At 42.7% G+C, this 19,811-nt stretch overlaps 1 protein-coding gene and 1 pseudogene across 1 annotated transcript; both read right to left on the bottom strand.

Moving 5' to 3' along the window:
* Positions 1-1,916: 1,916 nt before the first annotated feature.
* Positions 1,917-3,645, bottom strand: LOC113017698 (calcium-binding and coiled-coil domain-containing protein 2-like). The gene has a single exon (XM_026160815.1). It carries the CDS (start codon positions 3,032-3,034, stop codon positions 2,063-2,065), a length of 972 nt encoding a protein of 323 aa, XP_026016600.1. The 5' UTR covers positions 3,035-3,645; the 3' UTR covers positions 1,917-2,062.
* An 8,651-nt stretch (positions 3,646-12,296) lies between these two features.
* Positions 12,297-19,355, bottom strand: LOC113017697 (amyloid protein-binding protein 2-like; annotated as a pseudogene).
* Between the last annotated feature and the right edge of the window lie 456 nt (positions 19,356-19,811).

Below are 19,811 nucleotides of genomic sequence, written 5' to 3'. Positions count from 1 at the left end.
GTCATTTCCCAGTTCCTGCTGCCGAAAACATCCCTACAGTGCAATGTTCCCTCTAAGCTGCACACGTGCGCAATTGCGCACTGCTGGCACGGTCTCTGCGCACAGAAAATTTGCGTTGCGCACGGAAAAAAATTCTGACCTGAATTGAAATTAAAATTAATACTTTAACAATTCTATTTTGCAGTGTTAGTCAGTGAGTGACTGGCTGCTCCCGTATGGGATCAGAACGAGGCCACCTTATCCCACAGTCCAGCCAATGATGCGATTCACATTCGTATATACGCAGCTAATCAACGTAGCTGACAGGCTGACAGCGTCCTTATGTGCTGACACCGGTGTTTTAGCAAAGCGGCTGATGTGGAGTGAAGCCACGTTAATGACAACGTGTACAACCATTGGAGATGTGAGGAGTCGAACATTAACTCTGCTCTTCCAGGGCACCCTGCAGACTTGGCTGCTGGCAGTGGCGAGGGAGTGCGGCCGCCGCTGGGATGACGTGAACGCCAATCATAGGTCGACTGCAGGTATGCGAGTCAGACCTTCTCAGGAGGTTTCACTTTTCGCTCTTCTTTATAATTGACCCTTGTTTTCTCTCTCTCAGCTCCTGGTCTCAGAGTGGGAGGGATATGAAGCACAGAGGGAGGAGCTTGTCGTTTGGTTGGCTGATATGGATGTCCACCTGAGTGAGGTTGACCGGCTGACAGGAAACACCTGTGAAAAACTGAAACAACTGCAGGTGTGGGGTTGTTTTGATATGACATATATTTGATATGATACATACGTCAGAGACATTGTCCTAAACTGGACTAACAAAGAACCATGAGTCCAACATGAAACTTACCCTTCGGGCAGGCACTCTTCAGTTTTTGGTAGCCCAAAATAAATTTAAGTAGCCCAAATAAAAAAAGAAAAGAAAAAGAGGACAGTTTTTTGATTGATGTTTTGTTTCCTTTACAATATTGTAAAGGAAACAAAACATCAATCTAAAAACATTTAAAACACAAATTACAACAACAATTTCAACCATCAACTCAAATATTTGGTTCTAATTGAACAGAAATTTCTATGAACTTGAAAGAACTGTGTAGGACATGAAACAGTGATTGTCAGATCCTGAATTTGAAATTTCCACTGAAATCACGGGTAAGAGGCAAGTGGAACCAAGCTGGCTTCTGCTAAATGGGTCAAACTGGGCAGAAAGTACACAAACACATAACATCCTTATAGAATATGATGTAACACTATCGATCAACTTACCTCAGAATATATAAAGCATATAAACAATTACAGCAATATGATGCAACAAACACAGCAGTGCTACTAATCCAAAATACTCAAAGCTTCATAGAACTGAAACCAACATTTATTTTTAGGCCTTCGTCGCGTCGCTGTGACGTAATCGGCCTTAAAATGCGGCCTTTAAGGCTGCAGACCCTGAATTGGGATACAGCCTCTGAATCGGTGCATCTTGTAGCTGTGTCGTCTTAAATTGGTCATGTGATTTTGACGCGCCGGCGCGTCCGGCAACCCCAGAGGTTTAACTTAATATTTAAGTGTCTCTTGGTTTTAGACTAGTTGTTTAGTCTATTTTGATGTTTTAAACCATATCACAGGGTTTTTACTTCACCATTTACGGGGTTTTAACAAGCAAACAAAAGACAGATCGTGATGTTTGAAAATGTTTTGGAAATATTCTTTAAAGATTAGATGTAAAATACGCAGAGGATAAATTCAATTGGTTTATTAGTTTATTACATAAGTTGAAAAAAAGTTAAACAAGTAAATAAAGAAACAACATAAAAGAAAAGTAAACAAAACAAATCGGTAAATAAAGGAAAATGGTAATAAGAAGGGAAAAAAAAGAAAAGAGAAAACCCCAACAATCCCCTCTGAGCAAGCACTAGGCGACAGTGGGGAAGAAAAACTGCCTTTAAACGGGCAGAAACTTCCGGCAGAACCAGGCTCACGAGGGGCAGTCAACTGCCGGGACTGGTTGGGGTGAAAAAAGATGAAGGAGAGAGGGAAGAAGTGTTAGGAGAGAAGGGGAGAGGAGAGGTGAAAATTAAGATGGAACAGAGGTGGAGGGAGACGAGGTGACATCTGCAGTAGAAAAAATAGAAAAAGTAGAAAAAGCAGGAGTGTCCCTCCTCCAGAAGAAGCGGAAACGTTTTTTCTTCTTTTCCATGAGCTTTTCCACGACCACTTTTTTCTCTAGGATGAGGGTTCTCAGCTGATCGGTTGTTTCTTCAACTTCCTTCTCAAGTTTCTGGCATCTTTGCTCCATTTCTTTTAATAGATTGCACTTATCTGTATTTTGCTGTTGTTTTTCCTCGTGCATCTTTTCTAACTGCTCATTTCTTCTCTCCAAGTCCTGGAGAATACGTTTTTTTTCTTCTTCCTGTTGCTCTTTCTCTTGAAGAAGCTCTTTATTTTTGCACTCTGTTTCATCCAGCCTGACTTTCAGCACTTCGTATTTTTTCTTTATGCCTTTGAGTTGGTCCTGCATTTGTGTGACCCCTTCCTTTTTCTGTCCGAGGATTTGTGCAGTTTGTTCCATAGCTTCATCAAGCGTTCCTTGGAGCGCCTGATTCTTTTGCTCCATGTTTTGGAGATCCCTTTGCATCTCCCCAATAGTAGCATTCGCGCGTTGAAGCTGGGCAGACGTTTCTTTTAATTCAGCACTCTTTGTCTTGTTTTCCTTCATCAGGACCAAAATCTTCTCTCGTGCTTCACCAAACATTACTTCCCAGGCCTCACTAATAATTTTTGTGCAAGGCTGGCGTTGCTGTTGTTTTTCCAGCTCTTGATTTCGTGCTTCCAATTGTCTGCACTTCTCCTCCAGTTGAAGCTTCTCTTCTTCAATTTGTTTAATTTTTGCATGTAGGTCGGAGTTTTCCTGTAATGTCCTTTGGACTGATGAGGCACCAATGGATCGTGTCATATCAGGCTTACCTCTTGCAGTGAGTGGCCGGCCAGACCTCGAAGGAGAGGCAGCAAAATTGTTTATTCCTTGTTGGTGTTCTCGTGGATCCATTTTTAATCCTGTGCACAGTGACTCTGAAGAGGTTTACAAATACTTTCAAATGTATCTCTGGTCGAACGTTTGAAGGCTGCGAACAAACTGACTAAAACTTGCTGCTCCTGACCCCTATTTATAGAAAAACTTCAAAGGATCAAAGGCATGTCCTTGTGACATCATCACATGTCCTTGTGACATCATCACTCTTTATGAATCAGATTGTCACATGACATTTTAGAATGGGGATGTTTGTTTGTTTTTAAACCGTTTTCAAATTTAACCCTCTGTGGTCCAGGGTAGAATTGGCCGTTCTTGACTATTTTTGATTTTACCTCTATATTTCACCTTTAAAATATGTTTTTCTTGCCTTATTTGGCACCATTATTTTCAGCACTACCTCAAATATCTGAAATTTGAGTTATTGTTTTCATTTTGGTATACTATATTAGCACAGTTCATCTAAATTAATAACACAATAAATTGTGTGTGCATCTCCTGTTTTGTCATGGTTGTATGTCCCGGTTCGTGACAGGCTGCATGAGCTCATCTGGTGGGAGTGTAGTACTGTAGAATTTCAGGCATAAAAACGTGGTTTTCACAGACCTTGTCACAGGGTCTGAGTTGGAAGATTTGGTAAAGCTTTGTCCCTGAGGTAGTTGAAAAACCCCAGTTGGGTAAAGCGTTTGGGTTTTTTTGTTAACAGACATGCTTATCTATTTAGTTGGTGTTTTTTTTTTTTTTCAGCTAAATTTTTTAGTGCAATTAGCACTTTCAGCATCAATCCATAGCAATGTGTTGTATTTTTCACATTGTCTGTGTGTAAAATACATATGTAAGCATAGATTACACAAAGGATCCTGCACGCCAAGCTGGATACAAATAGAAATCCCTGGAAACAATTCTTTCTGCGCTTAAGAGCAGCTTCCTATTGCAACGCTGGAGGATTTGTCACCATTACTGGATACGCTGCAGAAGCACAGCAAAGCAGTGACTGTGTGGAGTCGAAAACTATTACACCAACTACACTACACACTCACCCACATTACCCCAATCACTGGCGTGTTTACACAACAGAGACGCTGAGTCTTTGTTACGGGCGCCAGCCACTGTGACCTCGTTGTGTGGATGTCACGGGGTGAAACGGGACAAGTTATTTAGAGTTTTTATTGTGCATGTTTTGCAATGTTTTATCTGTTTTAATATTTTAATATTGTATATTGGGTTTGTTTGTATGAGCTTTATTGCATGTTTTTATCTTATTTAAATTGAACACCTGTCCTGGAAAGACTCCGCCCCTACCTGATAATAAACTGTTCACACCTGCGAGAGATCCCAGAGAGGCCAATAAGAGGGCCTGGCAGACCAAAGGAAGCGGTTCGACCGAGAGGCTTGAGAGACGGCCAGGAGTAAGTGGTGCCAGGCGGCAGCGCCTGCAAGCCGAAGGGGCTGGTGGAGCTGGGCGTTAGGAGAACGGACAGTACCAGCGCACAGGGCACCAGCGCAGAGGGCACCAGTGCAGAGAGTGACAGTACCAGCGGGGAGAGCGGAGACAGCACCAGCGGAAGGCACGGGACGGCTGTGTGGCTTTGCAGTTTTTAAGAGCGGCGGGCGGAGTTGAGAGCTCTGCCCACCCGGGGTAAGTCTTTGACTTATCCCCTTTTATTGAATAAAAACTGCCGGAAGAATAGTGACTGCCGCTCCTCCCTTTCTCTAGCATATCAAGACGCGAATGCGGAAAGGAAGGAGAGGACTCCGCTGGGTTTCCCTTTTACTTCGCTGGATTTCTTAACTCCCTGGGACTTTTATGCTGTGGTGGATTCCACTGGACTTTTAATGTTGTGTTTTATTGATTTTTATTGTGTTATCCCTTGGCCAAGGTTGTTTTAATTTATCTTACATTTTTAACTATTTAAATATAATAAATTATATTTTTAATCTTACAGTTTAAATTGTGTGTTTCCCTTGGCGGCTCCACTGCTCTGCCCGTTTTTAGGAAGGTCTCCTTCCTTTTAAAAACACAAAACATCTTGGAAATAAAATCAGCCTTTCCGCTCCGTTACATGGACACAGAGAGACCTTGCTGTGACTCGCGTCTTCCCTGCTGTGGATTTCTGGAAACCGCGCTTAAAGCAAGCACAAGACTTCTTTCGTAAAGTGTGCCTTCCTGAACTTGTTGGGAAATACTTCTGGAAACAACGTGCTGCTCTAAATAGCCTGTAATGTTTCATGTTGTGGTTAAAGATTGATGACAGCTGTGTGGTGCGATGTAAATAGTTTGCATTTCATTTTTATGTGATTGCTGTGTACATGTGAATAGATCTATAATAAAGAAAAACAAACAAATATACTATTCTTTTTTGTTTTATTAAAACAACTTCACACAAAGTACAGCTATTTACAATGTACCGACCCGGAAGTGCTTTCGCCCGGAGCTGCCGCACCCGCGGTCAATCCACCAGCTGCTGCCAATCAACTACCATCTTCAGCAGGGCTACTTAATGGTGTGGCTGAGCGACAGACAGCGCTGGAGTATTGCACTAAGCCTGGGATTGACGGAGGATTCACGGACACTAAGGAAGCACTTGGAGGAGAGACGGGCACTCACTACCACGCACGGGCTTACACGGAAGGAGGGACGCACTATCACCATTGTTGCACATTTGAACTGTTGTCACCTTGCTGCACTGTAAATAAATGCACTGTCATTATTTCTGAGCTCCGCGCCTGAGTCCACTCTTTAACAACCGTGACAGCCTGATTCTTTTGCTCCATGTTTTGGAGATCCCTTTGCATCTCCCTAATAGTAGCATTCGCGCGTTGAAGCTGGGCAGACGGTTCTTTTAATTCAGCACTCTTTGTCTTGTTTTCCTTCATCAGGAACAAAATCTTCTGTCGTGCTTCACCAAACTTTCCTCTACCAACAGGCAGGATTAATCCATGCATTTATGTTGTTCACATTAAATTCTGATCCTGCCGTTCAAATGTCCTGCTGAAATCAAGACTTGCCAGACAAGGCAGCATTGTCCACACTTCTCGTGTCCAATTCTGGTGTGATACATTCTTTAATTAAAAATGATCAGCTATGGATATAAAATTATACCAGTTGGAGGGAGAGGGGTTCAGTTGGACATCAGTGAGCACCTTACCAAAGCTGAAAGAAGATGGTTTATGCAGCAAAAAAGTATATAGTGGCGCTATATTCAGGCTATATTCAATTTGGATTCTTGCCCTATGGTTATGTGATGTGCTGGGGGTGAAGGAAGCCTAAACATTTCGAGAACCACTGTATTATATGGGACACACACAGTGTTGGGGAGTAACGGAATACATGTGCCGCCGTTACGTATTTAAAATACAAAATATAAGTAACTGTATTCCGTTACAGTTACCGTTTAAAAAGGTGGTATTCAGGATACAGTTACTTTGTTGAAATAAATGGATTACACTGCGGTACTTTCCTGTTTCATGTTGTCGCGGGTCAGGACTGTTTGGTTTTGTTTGACAGCTACGTGCTGTTGTTCCAGGCGGCAGCGTTACGGTTGCCATGGTTACAGGGCGACGCGCTCTCTCTCTCTCTGCGCCTGCGTGTTTCTTGGGTGACAGAGCGCCTTTTCGTTAAGTAAAGCAGAACTTGGAGCCCCATCTTCGGTTAAAGCCAAAGTCTCGTTGCAAAAATTACAACCTCTGTAACTACCCCCACAAATACGGCACCTGTGGTGTAATATATCCCCCAATGCTTTCAGTTTGTGTCTTGTACAGATCCCATGTGGTCGTTGAAGTGGCGCTTGTAGCGTTAAGTCCAAGTGCTAACTTCAGTTTCACACAAATTGTTACGTGCTTAAATTACACAAAATGTCAGAAATCTGCACCGTCGTGAACAAAAATCCAAACCTAACTTTTCATGATTTGTTAGGCTGACCCTCTGAGGTCCAAAATATAACTGGACATTTTTGACTCCTGTTGATTTTACATTTGTATTTCACCCTCAGATTGTTTCATTTTTATTTTCTTCCTGCCTTGTTTGGTATCATTCTTTTCAGCTCAACCTCATGTGTCTGAATTTAGTTGGTTTTTTTCACTGACTTACTGTATTAACACAACTGATCTGAAATCACACAAAAAAACCCCATAAAATCCTAGTAGTTAGGTTTTTTTTACTGTCAAAACCACAGACATGTTGAGTAAATTATTTTTATAACTTGAAATGCAAATATAAATTGTACATTTTTAAAAGTTGTGCACACATTTTATAAACATATACAACTATTTATCTGAAAATGCAACCAATACATCTGGCATTTTTAAAATGTGGTACAACCATTTAAAAATACTACTATAACTAAAATGAAAGAACAATCAGGTGTCACAATAAGATGCCCCACAAACTACTTGTGCCAGTAAAAAAAATGTCCACCACAAGAGGACAACAGGTGTAGCACTGCTCCTGTTTTCACCTGGTGACAGTGTTTACATTGCAATGTGCCTTTGTGACAGTCATTAGTGGCCTCACTGACACACAAAGCAAAACTATGACTACACAACACACTAACTATACACTCCACGCTAAACGTCACAAATCTCCCACATCTCAAAACCGGCTATCGATCTCTGTCTCTCTCTCGCTGTCTTGCTTTCCCCTCTTCCTAAACAACCAAATCCCAGATGCTGACTTTTTTTTAAAAAAATTGGTCGACATGGTGCATTTTTCCATCGAGAGGAAAGAGGTCTCTTTTTTTCTTTCTTTACTGTTTTTGCACTCTCATTAGAAGATGCTTAATTTAAAAATAAAAAAAAAACAAGAAAGAAGAAAAAAACCAAACGTGATGATATGATTTAGTTTAGTTGAAATCAGGCACCTTCTGTTTAAATGTGTTCTTGTGAATTGATTGTGTATCGCATACATTTGATTTGACTTTCTGCGAGACAACAGTCGTCCGCTGGCCAAAAAAAGTTTTCCAAATACCTCCACGTGATCAAGCCTGGATTTAGAAAACAATAGCAAAAAAATCTGCACCTCCTGCTTCACATGCAATTTGTATTTGTGTGTTCAGAGGCGGCGGCGAGAGGGGAGACCTCGGCTCATCCACGGAACAACTGAGGGAAAAGTGTGGACTTTATACCAGTTTTTAAATTGTGTTGATCGGCCACGTAAAACCAGAGTTATGATAAAAATATCTGCAATGTTTCTTTGTTTTTTACTGAATACTGTCGTTGTTTATATTTACTGTGGGAAGAAACGGTAAAAACAGGAGTGACGGCGTGTTTTTGAGATGTGAGAGATTTGCGACGTTTAGTGCAAATCTTGTGTAGTTAGTGTGTAGTTAGTGTGTAGTTAGTGTGTAGTCAGTGTGTAGTTAGTGTGTAGTTAGTGTGTAGTTAGTGTGTAGTTAGTGTGTAGTTAGTGTGTAGTTAGTGTGTAGTGTAGTCAATAGTTTTGTTGTGTGTCAGAACAATGAGGCGACTGCTGAGTGTTACAGGTGTTACAGCAGTGATACGTCTGCTGCTGTCAGGCCTGCAGGTATCAGGCTGTTGTTCTCCTTCATCTCATAGTGGACAGGAATTATTTTTTGCAGTGGCACAAATAATTTGTGTTCTGTAAATAGCTTGAAATGTTTATTTAAAAAAAAACGCCTTGGCTGCATTTTTAGGTAAACAGCTGCAAAAAATGTTGTTGTTTGCATAACTCAGTTACCTTTTTGAAGAAGTAACTATATAATTAACTGCCCAGCATTGGTCATTATTTACTGTATTTTGCAGACAGAGTTACAGACTCTCTCCCAGACCACAGACTCAGACTCATGATATGAGTCAGAGCTTCATAAATTTCTTTTTTAGAAAGTTGTGTTTTCAAAATTGGAGTTTAAGTTATTTTTACTTCCAATAGTTTTAACATGCTGCACAGGTCATGAACAAGATTTCTTTAAAAAAAAAAATCATTGTAAGTGGGCTAAAGCAGTTAATTAAAAGTAGTCTAACATAAATGCTGTAATTTGATTATTTTAATAAACCATGTAACCTGGGTGGATTGGATGCTGGCGTGACCACAGTGCACACGTCTGCTGTTGCTCACAGTGGTCCAAGAGACCACTCAGGGAGTTTGTGTGTTCGCTCAGACACATGAAAAATTAGAGGGAACATCCCTACAGTGTAATCCTGCCCCCACCGTGCTTCGCTGTAGTGATGGTGGTGTTCGGGTGATGAGCGGTGCCTGGTTGAGGTCTGCATGACAGACTAGTGTGCTGGGATGCATCATCAGTGATGTAACATGAGGTCATCACAGGTTTTAAACCTCTCAACATCAGACACCCTCTCTCACCTGGATTAATCAGACTCACAGCCGCAGTCGTCAACAGATCTGCCTTCTTGATCCAAAGACACCTTGTGGCTTTCTCTGCTGCCTCGCTACCTGATCTAACGACCCTCATTTATGCCCGGCAATAGAAGCACTTTGCAGAGTGAACACTTTACAAATCCTGGGCATCCCACCTCTGCATGCTCGCAGGAAGATCGTCCGCCTGTGCCTGCTACTATGCACACTTTACCTCGTTTGCCTCTTTTATGTGCTCTGCAGGGTGTACTTTTAATTCCAGCACGATCAAATATATGTAAAAAAAAAAAGATTATGATTTGTATAGCAGCAATCCTAACCCTTTAAAATCTGTCTTGTGTGTAAAATGTCAGTGATGGAAGCTGTAAGGCTAGTCTATAAAAGGAGTAAAAGTTTCACAGTGAAATGTAGTGGCAATTGCCAAAAATGGCAATTTCCAAGTAAAGTCTGAAGTTCCTTTCCACTCGCTGTATTATGCACTATAACTCACCTATACTTAAAGCCAGATTTAAAGGAAGAAAACTTGAAGGACTGAAATCAAATAAACTGAATATTTCATCTCATCAGTGTAAAAGTGTCCTGTTGTTTGCTGGGATGGTGAAGTCCAGATGTGTACAGCTGACGGACAGCAAAGAGGGAAACTGTGATGGTCAACGATGTTTTAATGTTTTTGAAGCTAACAGTGAAGCAGTAACAGGACAACAGTGAACACATCCCACACGTCTCCTTTGAACTCTGAAGAGAGAAGCGGGCTGTTGGAGACATCGCAGCTTCAATTTGAACTTTGTCCTGCGCCCCCCACCCCCGACACCACCACTTGAACTACACTATTCCCTTTCAGACATCAGCAGATCATCTTGGCCAAGCAGGAAAAAGGAACTTGCACCTCAGCCGAAGCTGGATTAGAAACTGCTGCCGAGACCTGTTTTGTAATCCTCTGGAGAAGATGCAGACGTAGCCCTCACAGCACACACGTCAAATCATGCAAAGTTTCTCCATGATTCACTTTTTAAGACAAAGAAATATTCATGATCCTTCTCTTTGTATGCACCTGTTTACAAGTAAAGTCTGTAGATAAGAAATCTACTCAGAGGTGGAGGGGTGGGGGGTCTATTTAAGCCAAAGCACTGAGTGTTTAGCTGAGAGCTGGACCTCCTCCTCAGCTACAGCCCCTCACATCACTGTTACAGAGGGAGACATTGACAGCACTGAAGCAACAGCAAGGCAAAGCTCGTTTTCTTCATTCGTTCTTTTCAAAACAAACTAAATACTAAATTAACAGCGGACTATTCATCCATGGCATCACATTCTCAGTAACGTTGCACAGAATCTCCACAGCCTGTGTTCAGCCTCGACTGTGCAAAATCTCATCCTTCATCTGCTACAGCATGCGTCCATGCCTTTCTTCACGCCACTGTTACGCAGCGTCTCTTTAAGCGCTCATTTCTCCTTCACCTCTTATATTGACAGACTGCTTTAGTGAAACAAGGGTCCATGTGTAATGTTAGAATTGCACTAACGAAAAAATCCCATCCAGAGAAGCTGGTGATTCCCAAACTGTGGACTAAATATTAGACTGAAAGCATCTGCAGTGGAAGGCTTTACAGGATCACAGGTACATAAACAGTGCTGTGAACAAGAGCTTGCCCCGTTCTTGATATATACATTGTTTTTTGCATTTTTGTCTCACTTTCAGGTCATCATACAACTGTTAATGTTACACAGACATAACCAGAATAAGCTGAAAATTAGGATTAAGGGTAAAAAGTTATCCAAACCTACCTGGCCTAAAGTCTAAAAACTGGTCGAGTACGGAGGAGCACTGGTGGGGTGTTGGCCATGAACAACCTGTTAAGGTCATGGACTTGCTGGTATATTTGGGATTGTGTTGTTCTGCTGCGTAACCCGAGCACGCTCGAGCTGTACGTCGAGAGCAGAATTCCTTTTTCCATCCAGATCCTTAATCATCCAAGCAGCCCACTTCCACTCCCACTCCCTCCACATGCTCTTACTGTGATGTTCTTTTTATGAAAAGCTGTTTTTGTTTTTTTCCTTTTTCAAACAGGGCCAGGTAGGTTCTTTTGTCCCTCACCAAAAATCACAAATCAATTAAAAACGTATGTTATCTCATTTTAAATGTTGTCTGATGATCTTAATCACTGCAGTGTGACAAACATGCATGAAATGAAGAAATCAGGAGGCAAATACTTTGTCGCAGCACTGTAGCTTACTCCAAATATACAGAACAAAATCCAAACAGGTTTCAAATGGACCAACTAGGTGTTCAAATGTTCTGTTTTCTCATGTCAGTGAGCCAAACCCATTAACATGGTTAAGTCACGCACACAGCTCTGGCTACACACCTGCTGTTCAAACTATTTGTGTGTGACAGGCAGAAGAGAGCTGGCTTTAAGAGAGACAGAGGCACTAAAAGAGCTGTTTTCAGATAGACACTGACTTGAGTGGCTGCCCCAAGGCTCAGGATAAGGTCAATAAGGATTATTTAGAACTGAGAATAATGAAAAGATACAATATTACAGTCTAAAAATAAGAACATGTTCCTTTAAAGCCCTTTCGGCACAAAGTATGTAATGGCCGTTGCATACTTTGTCCACTAGAGAGCCTAAGTTAGCTTTAAAATACCAACATGGCAGCTGTAGAGCTGGTGTCCTGCAGGCTTTAGATATGACCCTGGGTCAACACACCTGAATCCAATGATTAGTTCATTGTCAGGCCTCTGGAAACCTTTTTAATTTAGCCATTTAAACCAGCTGTGTTGGATCAAGCACATGTAAAACCTGCAGGACGCCAGTCCTTGAGGCCTGGAGTTCCCCCACCCCTGTTATAGAGCTAAGATGTCGAGTAAAACTGAAAACCAGCCGAAGCTGAGCTTTTAAATAAAGCAACAGATGAGATTCTGGACAGCGAGACTCTGAACGATGGGCCAGTAACAGAAAAACATATCAGGAACTTTAATGGGATTTTCTGACAGGAGGGTGTGAAGCAGAGAGGCCACATGCACAATAATCAGGCTGCTATGCAAACACGCACACAAGCACACAATATTGGTCCCCACTGTAGCGCCGTTAAGGATATAATAGTTTATTTAGCACTTCAAAATATGGGTCCGTCTACAGACAGATAACTGCAAGCTGGTGTAAGGCTGGTAGTCATCGGTGGAGCACTTGGGCACCGAGAGTTGTGTTCCACTCACTCACTCACACATACAGCCTCAAGATGAACAAAGCGAGGCTGCGGAGCCTTTGCACATGTAGCAGCTTCCTCTTTGCCCTCCCATCCGTGTCCCTTGTTATCATAGTGTTGAGCCATTTCTCATTCAGTAAGAAAACTTAAACAAAGGGCTACATAAACATATGTTTGCATATAAATTATTGGCATTTTAATGATGCTATGTCAGTACTAAGCTGGAAAAAAAGACCTGTGAAAACCTGTTGTGTGTAAAAACCACACCTGGTGTTATCACATTCTCCTCCACGCAACTTTGAGGGTTCGCGTTCAGTTAATTGCAAAGAAAAAAACAACAACAAAAAGCCTTCAAATAAAACTCAAGAGTACAATCTGTATTTTCTTTAACTGTACAAGTGTCAAAAATATCCAACTATTTCCAGCTGTGATCTGCCAAGTGATGCTGATGGATGTGCAGGTATTCCACAGATGCTGTCGTGCAGCTCTTGAGAACACGGGTTCGCTCCCGGAGATCTGAGCTACACTGGTACGGTACAAAAGCAAAACTGCTGTCCAGGAAGAAAAAGGCGAGTGAGATGAGAGGCGAGGAGGTCGTGCGTCATCCTTATAGGACGTCTGACGTTTCTTTTCGAGTCCCCAGTCTCGGGCATGTGTCCTCTTTCTGTTGGAGAAACGCAGTGACTGCATCTTGATGGTGAGAGTGTGTTGATGAGGTTTGATAAGTGTCTTCTCTATTTATTTTTTTTATTCCATGAAAACGTGTGTATGTCTGTGTGTGTGTACTGGCAGCATACAAAGTCAACCAAGCTGCCAGTGATGTTTGAATTTGCTGTGTTACTAATCCGTGTGAAACTGAAGCATCACATTTTGGGCTCAAATCATGTCCACACCAGGCTAAAACCCACCCACTTGTCTCTTTTCCCTCCTCTCTTCTCCTTCTCCTTCGGTCAACCAATCAGCCGAGACAGGGGCGGGTGGGGCCTAGGCTCTGGGCCAATAGGAAAGCTTGTACCACCTCCTGGGTCTGCTGGGGTGTAGTGTTGACGTCCTCCAGGGCATCCGCCACTGCAAACTGCCGGTCCCTCAGCCGGTTCCAGTTGGACAGTACGTTGTGGTATTCAAACACCTTCTCGTAGTTTCCCACTGAGTTGTAGAGTTTGATCAGGCCTCGGTAGTCGTACTCCAGCCCACTGTAACCCTCGCCAAACAGCTTTTTACCTGTGAAGACAGAAACATCACAGACCATGTTTCATTCAGTCTCTCTGACTCGAGCCCCGTTTTTGATAATGTTACCCTCTTCCATTGTAGCGAAGTAACGTCAGGTGTTGGACTGATTAATGTCAGCTCTACATAAATGATTACATAACAATAACAGCAAAACTTGGCAATTAACTGAGAAGTAGGTTGAGTATGATGCATCTCAGTACAACATGTTCTGTGACGAAGCAACATCAGGACCCAGGCCTTGGGCCTCATTTACTGTGACACTAAAAAACATGGACGTGAACTTGTTCTGCTCTTACTGACCGATAGCGATGGAGCGCAGATAGAGCCTCTCTGCATCCTCGTACTGGTTCATGTCATAGTTGTAGAGGGAGGCCAGGTGACCCACAGACAGAGCCACCTCATAGTCTTCGTGGCCCAGTAGCTGCTCCTTAATCTGGATGGCTTTGATGTGCATCTCCTCTGCCTCCTGGTTACACAAATACGTGTGCAAGACAAAGAGATATGAATCACAAACAAAGACAAAACTCAAAGGCAATATTTATTTGGTTTCCATGGCCTTTCCCATAAATCAAACATCCAGCTACGTTTCCACGGAAAACAAAAAGTGGTTCAGTGCCTGTAAGTGTTGTAACTGGGTCAAAGTAAAGTTGTCACATTACACTCTGAAAGCAAGCTATGGCCTTTCACACTTAAATTGTTTTCCAGTCCATTTCCAATGGACTAAAAGGAATAACGTGTAGTCCCAAGTCAGTCTCTCATTAACAGCAGGATATTAGATACTTGCCCAAAGTCATTTCAGCTGCAGACTAGAACTTCTGCAGGATTACTTTTAACCTCCACTCTGGCTTTTTATAGGCCAAAGACAGCATCTAAGACTGGTGCACACTCTTTATAAATGTGCACCACTCTGATATTTGTGTAATCCCAGCCAACTGCAATGACAATATTTCACATCTCATCATTTCTGGCTTTAAATAGCAAAAACCATTCAGTCTCCCACAAACAGTGGTTTGTGCTTGTAAAAGCACAATGTGACTCACTCTCACACAAACACTCATCTCTTAATCAAGATGAGGTGAATGTGGAATAGCTGTTCTCTGCCGTTGACCTTTTCTTACACTGAGATTATTTTTATCACAAGGCAGCACAACTGGCACACGCTGGGATGGTTTATGCCCCTTAATTTTAATTATTGTGTCAAATATTACAAACCACACATGTCCTCCTCACCTTAAACTTCCTCATGGACTGGTAGAGTCGTCCGAGGTTGCCATAGTGTTTGGCTGTCTGTACGTTGAACTCTCCGAAAGCCTTCTTGGCCAGCTGCAGCGAGGAGAGGTGCAGGTCGTGAGCCTCCTGCAGGAGGCGCTCTTCTGTCTCTTTATTGTGACAGTCGATGGCAATTTCTTCCAGAATCAGGGCTGTTGGGGAAAAACAAGCAAACGCGGATAGAGTCTATAAGACATAATGCACAGCTTCAAACAGATACAGCACTGTGCAAAAGTCTTGAGCTATCCCTAACTTCTTATGTTTTAAAGGATTCAGACTCCATGTAAACTGGTCTTAATCAATAATTCTCCAGGCGTCCTGAAGCTCTTTCAAACTGTTTGTTTGGACATCGGCTGCTTTTTCACTCACTTGCTGAATGTTTTTTTAATCTGTCAAACCACAAAAGTTTGACCTACGAATAGACAACTTAGCAAAGAACCAGTTTTAAATTGTTCTTTCAAGGTACTTTATTACAAGCAGCCAGTCACACACACGAGCATAATACTACTCTCCACTTTGCCTGCCTTACCTTTGACTCTCTTAGAGGAGGCCAGCAGAAGATGGTCCTCAGGCAGAATGTGAGTTATGATGTCTATGGCACGTTCTGCATGGAATCTGAGGGACAAACACAGCACTCAGTCGTGTAACTCAGACTTGGCTGGAAACTCTACATATTGGGGACAAACACTTCCAAGAATATCAAGTGTTTCCATTGAACAAAGTTGTTTTGCAGCTCATACGGTCCAAAAGTGGATCAAAGGTCTCACCATTAGGCAATGCTGACTCACAGCCTTTGTATACACGAGGAGCATCACATGATTAATTACACAAACAACAGGCATCTCCAGTCATCTTTACGTCTGCCCGTGTGTACAGTTAAACATTTGATATGTGCAGCTGCATACACATTACCCAAATACCAGAGTCTGACTTTGGGTGTTGGACTACATTTACAAGGCAGCTCATGAGGAATGTAATTAGCCGAGTTTAGAAGATGCACTCACAGAGCATTGTCAAATTTCCCAGAGCTGTACTGGTGCACATATGAGGAGTAGGCTAGGTCTTCATGGGCTGTGGCAACATGGATGTTCTTCCCCCCAAAGACCGATTGTCGGATATCCAGCGCTGTCTGGGATTTGTACATCAGACAAGATTGAATTAAATAACATCACTGAAAACAAGAGCATACTCCTGTAGCACATCGCTCTACGTACCTGGTAAATAGCAACCGATTGGCATATGTTGTCCACATTTAATAAGTAAAATCCATAATCTAGCAGCGTGTCGGAGTACTTGGGATGCTTGTGTCCAAAATGTTCTCTGTAAGACAATATTTTCAGTCAGAAACTGCGATGTTAGAAAGTACCCTGTCGAGTCTTCATTACACCCAGCGGGTTACCTTGCTAGAAACACTGCATGTTTGATCAGCTGCTCTGCTTTTCTGAACTCTCTTTTCACCACGCAGGCCTGCAGGGAAGAGACAATCCACAGTTTACACATGTGTCTGGAAGACTAGTGTAAAAATTCAGACAAAGACTGATCTGAGCGATAAATACATGTGTGAGTGTTACCTTGGAGGCCTGGCGAAGGACATCAACCACTACTTTGACAGGCAGCCCTGGAGTAATTTCCTTCATAGCCTCTATACACCACCTGTACGCCTGAGAGACAAGGTCATTGCAGACAGAAAGGACTTTCAGTTGTCTCAGTATCAAAACTGTAAAGCACCTCAGTGGTCAAACCTACACACCTCGTCATAGTGGCTTTTGGCAAGAGCAAGGCACAGAGCTCGCCGTACAGCGCTGCCTTGTTGGCCTGGTGGCCATGTTTGGCTAGTTTGTCCATGTAAGACTGAGCAAGCTTGAAGGTCTCCTCCCCAAGGTGGTACTTGCAGTTTCCATTACGGACATGAAGCAGCCTGAAGAGAGAAGACAGGGACGCTTCAGTCTCAGTCTTATCTGCTGTATTACTGCATAACTGTCAATTTAAAAACAACAAAAGCTGTGGAAGGAAACTGCTGCACTGGTTTCCCTGAAAATAACTGGATTCAGTTTTCCGCAATTTGCAACATGTGTGTGTGCATGTATGAGAGAAGCTCAGGCTGGCTGTCACCACTGCTACCGTCTCCTGGATTCCTCAGTTTGTATGGATGGTGAAGCCCATCTTTAATGTGGTGTTAGTGCTACTGGGGCACCACACAGGACAGTCCTGTTGATTTTCTACACTATAGATTTCCAGTGTAACAGGGAATCGAGCCACATGCAGATCTCTCTAACGACACTGCAGTGGTTGGGTGGGCAGGAGTCAGAGTACAGGTACTGGTGAGACGTTTTGTGGGATGGTCCAACAAAAATCTCCCCTTCCTGAACGTCCCCAGGGACAAAGAGATGGTTGCTGACTTCCATAGTTCACTTAAAGACTGGACACTAAACTGGAGAACCCAACAGTGATGCTGTGTACAACAGGCGGATGAACAGTCTCTAGTTTCTCGGGATGCTGGTAGACATGTAGCAGGATCAACAAACTAATCTGGAATCGTCATTGGGCAGCAAGGGACAGGCGGGTCACTGAACAAACTGCTCTCCATCACGGACAACCCATCACACCCACTCGGTTACACACTACAGAGACAGCAGAGCTCATATAAAACTGTACCACAGCTTACATGTTTGTGCCCGGTCAACACACCCGTCAGGACCAAATATGCTACAGAAACATCTGGATCAAACATTTTTGCCAGCTTTTTCTTAGCTCTACAGTGTTTCAGTTTATTCATTAATACCATTTGCTAGGATTCATTTATATACAAGGCCTTAAATATGGGCCCATGGTCACTTCTAACAATGTTGCTGTTTTAGTTTATAACAGTTACAGCTGTTGTTACTCCATGACAGATAGCTGCTACTTCCACTCAGAAGGAAAGCTTAACCGTCTGTTGATGAGATACAGTTTCTGTGTTTTATCCGTTTTCATCTGATAAGAATCAAAAAAATGTAAAGACAGACTGTTTAACAGCTCTTCATATGAATCACTCAGTGGCTTTTATTCACAACTAACATTTCAAGCTGTGCTGTCAGACGCCTAAGTGTTCTGGGAGAAAAACACATGTTGTGTAACATCATCGGACTACAGAGTCGGACTACAGAGATGAGGTCAACAGACTGACTGAGTGGTGTTCAGTTAACAACCTCCAACTGAACACCACGAAAACTTAAAGAACTTATCTTGGACTTCAGGAAGGGCAGAGCAGACCCGGCCCCACTTTACATTCACGGGAGCTGTGTGGAGAGGGTACACTCCATGAGGTTTCGGGCGCTGCAGATATCTGATGACCTCTCCTGGACTGCAAATACTACAGCCGGTGGTAAAAAAAAGGCCCAGCAGCGTCTCCACTTTCTGAGAGTGCTCAGGAGGAACAACCTGGAGGAGAGGCTGCTGGTGACATTTTACAGAGCCACCATAGAGAGCATCCTAACGTACGGGCCATAACAACATGGTATGCAGGGTGCTCAGCTGCGGACAGGAAAGTACTGCACGAGGGTCATCAACACAGCCAGAAGATCACTGGCTGCTCTCTGCCCCAGCCTGGAGGTCAACTGCAAACTCTCGGTACCTCAGCAGAGCTGGCAATATCATCAAGGACCACTCTCACCCCAGCAACCAACTGTTTGAACTATTACCGTCAGGCCGACGGTACAGGCACATAAAACCAGGACAAACAGATTCAGGGATAGCTTCTTTCCCAGAGCTATCACCGTAGTAAATAAGCACAAAAACAATTGAACCTATTCCATACCGTCACTGTCATTATATTATGCTGCTATTCATACTGTCATCATATTAATGCTGCTATCCTGTATACATTGTACATACTATTGTTTGAGTACTTACGATTGTTTTTTTTTGTACTTTTTATATTTTACATTTATATTTATTATTGAAACTTGCACCAAGGGAGTGGCACTCCAATTTCGTTGTACTCTGTACAATGACAATAAAGGCTATTCTATTCTATTCTATTCTATCATATCTGGCACATCTAACAATTATGGTGTTGTAACTATAGGACACAGAGTTCCCTGGTGAATAAAAGCAGCTCTTTGACACTGACCTGACACAGCATTCCACAGCCCGGTAGCAGTGGAGGACCTCGACCTCACTGTGGGAGCGTGCAACAGCTGCAGGCCACGAACAGAAACACTTTCTCTGCATCTCCATACCAGCCCGCTCAGACAAGAAGCCAACCTCAAACAGAAACAGACAGTCCCATCTGCCTAAGCAACCTATGGTGTCTGCCTGCGTCATTAGCACAAGGGTCTTAAAGAAAACCAAACTTTGACTGAAAGTTTGGTCACTTAGAAAGAATCTCTAGAGCATTAGGTGTCAAACTCTGCCCGTGGGCCAAATTTGGCCCGCAGCCCTACATTACATTTTGGCCTGCGAAGCCATACCCAAATCTATTATTAGAGCTGGTACCCTGACTGGTAAATTAATACAGCCTAATATATATATTAGCTGTATAATACTCATACTTTGCTTGTTCCATATTCAGCTTTTCCCAGCCAAAAACCTATTTGGAGTCCATAGAGAAAAGATTCATTCTTACAATCTGGAGGAAGTATTTTTTTTTCAATAAATATTTAATGTTGAGCCGCAACTTTGGTTCCATTTGAATTTGGCCCACTCTGGTATTTGTTAGTTGACGACCCCTGCTCTACAAGGTTAAGGCACACGCAAGGAACAAAATCCAGAAAACACACA

The sequence above is a fragment of the Astatotilapia calliptera genome, unplaced genomic scaffold (genome assembly GCF_900246225.1).
Source record: "Astatotilapia calliptera unplaced genomic scaffold, fAstCal1.2 U_scaffold_188, whole genome shotgun sequence".
Classification (NCBI taxonomy): domain Eukaryota; kingdom Metazoa; phylum Chordata; class Actinopteri; order Cichliformes; family Cichlidae; genus Astatotilapia; species Astatotilapia calliptera.
Note: the sequence above shows the minus strand (reverse complement) of the source record. Positions and strands in the feature narration are given on the sequence as shown.

Bases quoted from the DNA above. Each gene is read 5' to 3' on its own strand.
- LOC113017698 (XM_026160815.1), bottom strand. From the start codon at position 3,034: ATGGATCCACGAGAACACCAACAAGGAATAAACAATTTTGCTGCCTCT.